General features: G+C 41.7%; 1 protein-coding gene across 2 annotated transcripts in view; it reads right to left on the minus strand.

Annotated features, from left to right (window-relative positions):
• GNAI1 (G protein subunit alpha i1) overlaps positions 1-1,334 on the minus strand; it is a 34,147-nt gene extending 32,813 nt beyond the window's left edge. For both annotated transcript variants that reach the window (XM_082069035.1, XM_082069034.1), the window contains exon 1: positions 905-1,334. In XM_082069035.1, the coding sequence (XP_081925161.1) occupies positions 905-1,022 (118 nt within the window). In that variant the 5' untranslated portion in view covers positions 1,023-1,334. The remainder of the gene's footprint in view (positions 1-904) is intronic.
• Positions 1,335-10,500: the final 9,166 nt, after the last annotated feature.

The following is a 10,500-nucleotide window of genomic DNA, read 5'->3' on the forward strand; positions in this document are numbered from 1 at the left end:
TTTTCTTGTAATTTTAAACAGCTTATTTTACTTATTTTTACACACATCACTTAAAATGTACAAAAAAGCTAGCTTCAAGTACTTGTAAGCAAAACTCAAGAACACATGATAGTATTATATTGATTTATGATAGGGAGTCACTATACTATACATTTAGAACCCACATCAAGGTTGTACTTCCCATTGCAAGATTTCAGCAACATAAGCAACTTGCACAAAAATAAGACAACACAAAGTTAAACGATGTTTTCGCCTTGTGTTCCTTTGATGCTTTCCGCACTTTATTCTTACAGCAACAGTTTCCAAGATGTTCGGGTCTACAAGAAACATTAAGAACGAACACCCTCCAATATAAAATCTCTCTCCTCTGAGCAGAGGTATAGAGAATCCACATCAAAAGTTTGAGACGTTATCCCCTTTATGTGGAAGTTGGGGCCCTCTCTAAGCGAAGGCCCCGGGACAAACCACGGCGTGCTGCTTCCCGAGAACGTCCCTGCCTCTCACCCTGAAAGAAGCCGAGGTGCCCACCTGCGTTACCGTGCTGCTGTGCCCCCCCCCCCCCCGCCCTTGCCCCGAAAACTCCCGAGGGGCCATGAGCACGTTCTCCAGCGGGGCAGAGCGGCGCTCCCTCCGCCGTGTTACCCCAGGCCGGCATCCCCGCGCCTCGCCGAGCCCAGGGAGCGGGGCCTCCCCTCAGCCACCCCCGGGTGCCACCGGAGCTGCGAGCGGGCTCGGCGGCACCTGCCCCGCCCTCGCCGGGCCCTCCACCTCAGGGCTGGCAGGCGGGCGCAGCGCACCTCACGGGAGCCCCGCACCTCACGGGAGCCCCGCACCTCACGGGAGCCCCGCACCTCACGGGAGCCCCGCACCTCACGGGAGCCCCGCACCTCACGGGAGCCCTTACCCAAGAGCAGCAGCTTGACCTCCCTGGCCGCCTTCTCGCCATCCTCCCGCAGGTTCCTGTCGATCATCTTGCTCCTCTCCACCGCCGCCTTGTCCTCGGCGCTCAGCGTGCAGCCCATTTTGGGAAAGGGGCTGCGCTACCCGGCCGGGAGAAGAGAAGCAGGGGAGCGCCGGGGTTCCACGCCCGGAGCGGCGCTGAGGAGGGAGGGGAGTGAGCGCCTCCCCGCTCTCTTTCTCCTTCTCCCCCTCCCTCACCTGAAACGCAACAGCAGCGTAGGCGCCACACGCCGAGTTTACCTCACACGCAAGGGAGCGGCGGGCAAGAGAAGGGGGAGGCGGGAGGAGGGCTGCCTGCAGCCGTGCCCAGGGGCAGGCGGAGGGGAACCAGGCAGCGCGCTGCTGGCGAGGCCGCGCACCGGGGCCGCTGCTGCCGCTGCTCCCGCGGCACCGCCCCCGCCCCGCCCCGCCCGCCGGAGCCACTCGGGCGCGCGCACCGCCCACACGGCGGCGCGGGACGGGGGAAAGGGGCGAGCGCGCGCTCGGCGAGAAGGGCTGTGCCGAGCGACTGCGCGTGCGCACAGCATCCGCGAGCCGTTGGGGCGGGGGGGGCGCGCGACGGAGCCGAAACGTGAATGAGGTTTGAAAACGGGCGTCCGCGTTACGTCATCGTGCGCGAGCCCCAGCCGTCTGGCAGCTCGTGAAGGCTCCAATTTAAACGGTTCCGCACGGGCCGTTCTATTCCCCGGCGGGGCGGGGGAGCGCCGGGCAGGGCTGTACCAACGCCCGCAGGGGGGGTTCGAGACGCGGAGGTCGCTCTCAGTCATGGGGCCGCCTCGGCCGCGCTCGGTACCGCTGTCCCCGCCTGCCTTGTGTTCACTTTCCGCCGCTCGGCTGCCGAGATCGGTCAAAGGGCCGCGGGGTCCAGCCCCCGCCGGCGCTGAGTGCTTGTGGGCTGCGCGGCGAGCGTTCCCTGAGCCGGGGGCGGTCCTGGGGCAGCAGCGGGGATTCCGCTCCGGAGACTCGCCGGTCAGCAGCATTTTTCCCCCACGAAAAGCCAGACGGAACCATCCCGCCCCACGGCTCAGAACGACTCAGTCGGGTTTCCCTTGGTGTGCCTGGTGTGCTTTCCCAGAGCTCAAGTGTAGGACTGTCTGCACATCCATGTCCTATCAATGGGTTGTTTTGCCGCTCGTTCTTTAGTATAAAACTCGTAAGAAAATGATACGGAATGTCTCCAGCTCTTTCCCCAGCACGCACGTATTGAGCTGTTTGGATTACAAAAGAAGGTTCCTATTAGCTTGTAATAGGATCACAGAAAAATCCGGTTTGGAAAGGACCCCGGGAGATCAGCGGGTCCAACCTCCTGCTCAAAGCGGCATCAGCTGAGCACCGGCGTGACTTTACATCCACCACTTCCCCCCAGCAACGTGTGAGCACAGACACTTGGAAACGAAGTAGATCTCACGGAATTCCTTGCTTGCACATGAGATAAAAACTTTGTGGAACTCAGGGAAAGTTTCAGTCAAAACATCTCATAAGGCACAATCGGTTAAATTAAGGTTCATCTTCCCCAGTGAGTCCTTAGGGTTTTTTGTTTCTATAGGATCTCAAGAATTTCTGTCCCCAGGATGAGTTCGAAAAGAGCAGAATTTTACAGTACGGGAGGTGTTTTACCATCAGGGTACAAAGACTTCAAGTCAGACTGTACCACTATATTTGGTAAATCAAATGTTTTTTTTTCCCATAATACTTAAGGAAGAGTGTATCGAAAGTTTGATTTTTATTGGATGCGTTGGATTTTGTTCTTTACAGAGGTGTTTGAAAGCTAATGCTAAATAAACTGTAAGTAATGATGTAAAATGAAGTAGGTAATGCTCGATTAAACCGTGACTTAGATAATTTTGACATTTTATGGTTGATTAGCATGTGCTCAACACTGGCAAACCCTTGCTTAAAGAAACCCTGAACAACTTTAACTCTACACCTCACAAGACCTCAGAGCCATTTTATTTGGCATCTTCATTGTGGTATTGTTACGGAGAATGGCTGGGCAGCTGAGAGGTGTCACTTTCTGCTTTGCCACCAGCCATTTGCCCTCCCGAGTGGTTCGTGTTGCACAGTCCATTTTCTGCTTTCTTGTGCAGAATATCCCACCCTGGCACCGTGGGATAAGAGTTTTTGCAAAACAGTTCAGTTCACATTTGGGGGCCTAAGTCTTGTTTTAGGGTTTCTGGCATCTCCTGTGACAAACTGGCAGAGGCAGTCATGTAGACTGCTGCTCAGGAAAGCATGGAGTTACGGGAGAGGAGGACTAATAAGCTTAGGGATAGTTTTCTGGTTTGGAAATAAAGGATGAAGAATTATTTCTGCGATAAACAACATGTGGTTTGGATATTGGCAAGTGAAAGTGTGCAGATTAAGGGATAAGAAAGTAATAAGCAGAGACTATGGTAGATAGAAATATGTGATAATGAGAGAGGTAGACACTACAAGGATGGGGATACTACAAGTAGGACACCCCAACTTTCCATGGATTTTGTTTCATTTAATCATGTTCCTAACACATGGATTTTTATACTTTCAACTGAAAGTGTCTGCTGAGGTTTTGTCTCTGCTCTTCTTGCCCTTTTAGTACTGTCACTACACCCATGGGTATAAAGGGTGAAATAGGCCTGAGATCCTTTCCTCATTACCCTGTAGCAGCAAAACAACTGTATAGTGTCTGCTCTTTTACACATATAGCTAGTCTTAAATATAAACATATTTAATTATCCCTTTAATCCCATTTATCTTAAAAGCACTTTATTTCTCAATTAGGGACTTTTCTACTACCTTTTTCCTATTACAGTCGTGTGGATAAGATGTACCTTTTTGTGCATGAACAACATTACCTGAAACAGGGCTAGTCCTGAAGATCTGCTTGCATATGTTTTCTCTAACATGCATGTTACTTGTGTTGAAATTTGCAGCCAATTTGTATTGACTTTTAATTTTACAGGAGCAGAAGAAATACTCATTACAGGTTACATATGATCTGCCAGTATTATTTACTTATGTAGTCTCCTTTGAAATAATAAAAGATCTGTGTTCACCCATGTCAGTTGTTTAATTCTGCTTACGGAATAATGGCCCAGGTGACAGATGTTTGTATTCTAGAGTTACTTTGCATCAAGAGAAGGTCTCATGATCGTGGAATCATGCATACTCTTTTTACAGGGCTCAAGAAGGTGGAAGAATGATTGTGCTAACTATTGTGGCCAAGAAACTCCAAATAATCAGAAAAAAAAATTGTCAACGCAGTGCTTCACAACAAATAATGCCTCACACGATGTCAAGTTGTAGAAGAGGCCTGAATCTGTATCAGGAGCTAGTATAGATCTGTATGTGGTGGCAGAGGTTCACTTCTGGTGTCTTAAAGTATTTTCTTATCATTTAAAGTATCCTACTGCATAGTAAAACAAACTATAGTTTAATATAGTCTGTATTTGGGTAGTACAGCATCTATCAGTTTTATTCCAAAGTGTCAGCAATGCATTTGTTCTAACACATTGTTCAGAGTTTCTTCACAGCAGTGTGGTTCTATGAGTTAGTGTATTTCATCCCTATACTGGAACTGTACAGCTTTTCCCTTCATCTGACAAGTTGGGCAATTACTCAGAAGCTGTGAGTGCATTTTATGGCCTCATTCCTGAGAGAGGATTATTTCAAGAGATTTTCTTGTTTTGCCTGCTTTAACAACAAATACCTCTTGTTTGGTATGACCTTCTTTTGAGTCCCCATCACTTGCTCTTGGGCTCTTTTTTCTATAAGATTATATTTAGCTGCTATTGCTTTGGCTTAAGAGATAAGATTTCTTGTGTTTAGTATGGAATACACAGTGTTATGTGGGGATAATGATCAGTTTTTACCTTTCTATTTTGCTGTTTTTCAGATTTAAATTTAAATCATCTGATTCAGTCACCTTACTTGCTCTCGTCTTTAACCAGACACGGTACACAAAATCACATATGAGAAATTGAATAGAATTGTTGTGAAAGAAATAGAGGAAAGTGGGAAAAAACTTCAGTTTCTATCTGTGGAAAAGTGAACAGATGAAAGTAAAATAGTTTCTGAATAAAGCGTGTGACTATATGCCTATTTATAACTCAATGCCTAAGCTAAACTAAAATTTAATCTAATTAATTTAATTTTGTGCTAAGAAAACACAGTGCTGCCAAGATTCAAAGCAAAGTATCTTCTTCCATACTACTGCTTTACTTTTAAACTGTGTATATTGCAATTTTGCCTTTATCCAGTTTCTTGACTTCTTTACAATTCTATTAACTCTCATTTTTTTCCAGATTAACTAGTGGCCTCCCATGTGATGCTGTGGTCCCATATGGCACCACATCTAAATCAACTGACAGTTAGAAGCTGTATTACACTATTTGAAATGTAAACAGTTGAACTAATGGTAAAACAGACATCAAAGCTAGTTAGCAAATACAAATCCACTATATTAATTAAAGGTTGAATGTTCCCCTGCCCTGTTGCTAAGTCTTCTCCTGGCAAACTACAAGCAGTATTGAAGAACATCTGGATTACAATGTATGCATAGCCAAAGCTGTCCTGGTTTTGTTAAAAACAAGTTTCTCTTTTAGTGAATTTGCCTGTCAGCTAAAGCCTTCATATTAGCTGCATTTTCCTGGTGAACCAGATACATGTTTTGGTAAACATAGCAATGGAATGCAAAGTTATTGATAAACATGGATGGACATCTCGCAAGAGGGACAATGAGAAACAAGTGACCAAGAAACTGACCAACGGTGTGTAACATTCCATTCACATGAATACTTCATATAAAAGTGGGAGATCACAAGGATCTTGTCCCTTTTCCTTCTTTTTCCCTTTTCCGTATGGCCGACATTAGGAGAGGACCTTGCTAGTCGTCCCTGCGAACTGAGGCCTAGTGACACACTGAATCCAGCTCCGGTTGGCTGCAGAGTCCAATCCAGGACTTTGGGTGCCGGCTCTGCAGTTGCTGAGACTTTCAAGATTGGTTTTGTAAATTTTGTATAATTTTCTCTATTCTTATTTGTAGCATTAGTAAAACATTTTTAATTTTTCCAACTCTTCTCTCTCTGTCCTTCTTTCCCTCCCGATTGCCTGTCCTTAGTGGGAAGGGGGGAGAGGGAGGGGCAAGAGGGGGAAGTGGGGGGAGGAGAGGAGGTTAACAGTACATCTGCTAGGGTTTTATTGTCATTCTGCAGTCTAAACCCTCGACAAAAGCTGATTCTCTTCCCACATTAGTGTGATTAATTAATAGATAGTGTATGCTTTAGACGTTAATTAGCTATTATATTGTCCTTGTTCAGCAATATCACTAATGACAGGGCAAACTTTAGGTGTCATGTGCAACACCTCTGTGAACTGCCTCTCTAAGAGATTTTGTATGTTTAATTCAAAATTAAATTTTTCGTGGAACCACAAAACAGATTCAGTTTTAACATTTCCTAACACCATAGCTGAACAAAGCTGAATTGGTTAAGCTATAGCTCAGTAGCAAACTAACACCAATAGTGCTTGTTAATATCGACGCAAGTAATTATTGTCAATGTCTTGGGAGATTCAAGGAAATTCCAAGCCACATATTGTGCGAGGATGGTGCTGTTGGGAGAGAGAGGAGACATTTCCATGTAGGCCAGTATGACCTAGTACTCACTGCTGCCCTGGAGTACACAGGGAGAATTCTGTTAATTTTAATGAAGGCCATGCTAATTACACTAATGTGGGAGGAGAATCAGCTTTGTGTATGCATCCAGTGTAATACAGAGGCGCTTGAAGGTAGACTACATGTATTTTGCTAGGAGAAGGCTCAGCAATGGGGCAGAGGGGAATTTGACCTTTAATTTGTATTATGTTAGCCTTTCCGAAAGATCACGTTTCCAACAAGTTGTGCGAGTCTGTAAATTGATTATTTCAGTGTTCAAAACACTGTGGATAAATCCTCTAATATGATAGAGCAAGGAGCAAATGTTCAGCAGGTCAGATTTCTTTTTGTGCAGTCTGCATGTTTTTTAAATATTACATTGTTAGATTTAATTCTGATTAGTTGTGGAAAAAGAAGCTATATAATCTACTGTCTGTTCTAACCCTCACCTGCAAATGAACTAATCATTATATGGATTTCTTAGTTTAAATAAACAAAAGAAGAACTCACTGAAAAATTGAGCATATTATTAATAAGATTAGTAAAGATTATATTAATTTGTGATAAACACACACACAGATATAGATTTGCTTCCATAGTGCTAAGAAGCCAGCACAAAATCCTGTAGAACTTTAGAACATAATACCTTTAGCATACTCACAGCAGAAATGAAACATACACAAAATAAACAGCAAAAAAATCAGGTAAACATAATATTATGGAATACATGCCTCTCTGTGATGTGGTCTGGGCAGCTGTATTATGCTTTGTTCTTTTGTAGGTACAAAAAAATTGAAGTTCTTTCACAGCAAGTATGAAACAGAACTGTGAACCACCAAGTATTGTATTTGTAAATGTTGTTGCATGTTAGTAAAAATTATATACATTAATATGTATATTAATGTGCGATTCTCACATCAGCAAAAATTATAGAGTGGATATAATTCCATTTGTGTAAAGCTTTAGTAAATCTTTTTTGTAGTGACTGTTTCAATTTTGAATTGTAGGAAGTAAACATCATTGTTCATGTAAAAATATCCACCAGTATAATGTTTATTCTTCAATGCCAGGTCATCATAAGTTTGTTGGTTTGCGGTTTTTTTTTTATTAGTTTAAGATAAACATCTTTATTCAAGATCCGTAAATATACAGATAGTGAAAAAGCTATCTAAGAGGTTACGCTAAATGAGACATTGAGGAAAATTACTGCAAGAGCGTTGCATTTGCCTCTCTCGTAAGCATAGACTACCTATAAGAAAATATAAGAACTTTTTGACTGTCATATCTAGTTTCTCCACATGTGCTCTGAAAGGCAGCTCTTATGAGTAGGTAGCTTGAATAGTCTGTTTTCTTTTATTGCATTTGAAAATTGCATATGAACATGTGGTGGATTCCCCAACACTGGACACTTTTAAGATTCAGCCGGACAGGGTGCTGGGCCTTCTTGTCCAGATGGTGCTTTTGCCAAGAAAGGTTGGACCGGGTGATCCTGAAGGTCCCTTCCAGCATGGTGTTCTATGATGATTCAATGATTACTTATTGTGCTAAATAGATTATATCATGTAATACAAGGTTTGAATTCCTAGTTACAAATATACTACAAGTCCAGCAACCATTTTGCTGCCAAAGCATACCAACTGATTATTATTCAGAGACTTTTTCATAATTAAAAATTTAAAATAAATTGCAGGTAAATTCTGTTGATTGGAGTAGACTATGACCATGTTGTCCAAAAAATATTATTTGTTTTCTTGCAAGTGCAAGGTACATGATATTTACATGTAAATGAAAAATATTTGTAATATGTGGTCCTTTTTAGTTTTTGCAAACATTTATGTGTGGGTTATGACAGTAGTCTTTACATTTTAGAATGCTGCATAACTGTGATCATTGATCAATAAAAACCAACTAAAACAACTATGAAATATATATCAAAATGAGTTTGTCCTCCTTTTCCCCAGGCATGATGACATCAAGCCTAATACTAGACCTTGGGATTCTGTTACTGTGACTCCATAGGATTTTCTTGATTACAAAAGGTGGAGAAGGAACAAAGTTGTAAAACTGCCTGTCTCCTTTTAGTGATTATTACTGAGCAGCAACACCGAGCAGGTCTGAAGGAAGGGCCTTTGCCATGGTTTACATGTGTGCTGAATCTTCAAAATATTCCTGTTTGTTCTCAATTATACAAGGTCTTGGATTCAATCCAGAGTTATATTTACATCTTTGCTTGCTCTTACTTTTAGCTTGTTCTTACCTTTGAACTCCACTGCTTCTGAAGAAGGGCCTGTGTGCCATAAAGCTGGTCTTTTTTTCCATGGCTACACCAGTAGATCTAAACAAAAGACATTACCTCTACCAACAAACCTTAGTTTTAAGCAGTTTATTAGTAGCCACAAAGTTCATGATTCAAATCTTGGCTTCACTGAAGTCAGTGTAAATGTTACCATTACTATTACTTTACCGTAACCATAGTTCAGTATAGCCAGGATTTCTCTTTTGGAACTGCTCAAGTGCGCCAAGTTGTACGTGTGTTTAAGTGCATTCCTGATCTACAGCCAGGGTGCTCAGCATCTTTGAAAATTACATCTCATGTAGCTAGACAGATTACACTGTCACTTATTGTGTTGCAAAAACATTGTTTTTATTGGGTAAATGAAGAAAGTCATTATAACTTTTTGTCTAAAATCTGATTTTAAATTATTTAGGAGGAAAAATACAATGATAGTTTAGGCCTTGAATTTGTAACATCTAAGTTAATTTCCATCGCTATTCAAAATTTTGTATTTCTATGGACTGAGTAATCTCATTTAAGTTTCTCATTCAGTAGCCTAAAATAAAAGCAGAACACTTCCTGTCCTCACAGAGATGCAGATAAATACACCAGATATTTTCTAACGCGGTGGCAAGATGGGTTGTATTTTGTTGATTTATATGAAATGAATAATTACTTGGAGAAAAACAGGTATTAGCCTCATTATGGGAAACAGTGATTTCTAATTCTTCTTCCTTCATCTTCCGAACAGGAACAAGTAAACCCAACCTGTAGCTGGTTATATTTCAGTGCTCCTTTGTTTGCCTTGGCTCACTCATATAAATCAGTCCAAGCTGCCTGGGTTATGTTATTCATTCTATTTTTTGTTTACATGTTCAGTGTGCTTAAAGCTTGTAGTAGTAATGGGCTGATGATACTTTTTTTCAATTAGACTAGTTCACTTTCCTCAATGCCTGTGCGGAATATAGAAAATCAATGCTCACAAAGTTATTAATTTTTAAATTTATTTGTGAATTGAATACCATTATCGTGTTTAGCTGAATAATACATTAAGTCTAATGGTGCCTGCTATTATAAATGGCATTTTAAATATAGTCTTTCCTTTGAAAGCTAAAAAGTTTTGCCTTGGAGAATTCTGTTGATTTGTTTAAATCTTGCCAAAAATAAAAAATATATATATATATATCATATGTACCAGAAGATTTTCTTTTTCTTGAATAAGGTTTGTATAATCAATTGTGTTAACAGGATAAAAATCAAGTAACACAAACAATGTTTTTTATAAAAATGCAATGATGAAACACAAATAAAAACTAATTTTAAAATAATAAGAAAATATTTTTAGAATATTTTATATTCAAATTGTTATGGTTAGCAACAGAAATAATATATATTACCTAAATACTGTCAGCATTGTTAATACCAAATACTAGATCCACTGTAATGAAATAAGGTTGTCATCAATATCTGTAAGACGACTGTAACTTTGGATTCCGCAGTGTTGAAGAAAGCAGTAAAAGTATCCAGAAATAAAAGCCTCGCTTAACAAAATAATTTCTTCTCCAGTATACAAAAGGAATTCTTCCTTGTCTGTGTCACGAGATCACCTGATTGAATATTCTGGCAGACAGTT

Source organism: Streptopelia decaocto (genome assembly GCF_964273445.1).
Source record: "Streptopelia decaocto genome assembly, chromosome: 1".
NCBI classification, from domain to species: domain Eukaryota; kingdom Metazoa; phylum Chordata; class Aves; order Columbiformes; family Columbidae; genus Streptopelia; species Streptopelia decaocto.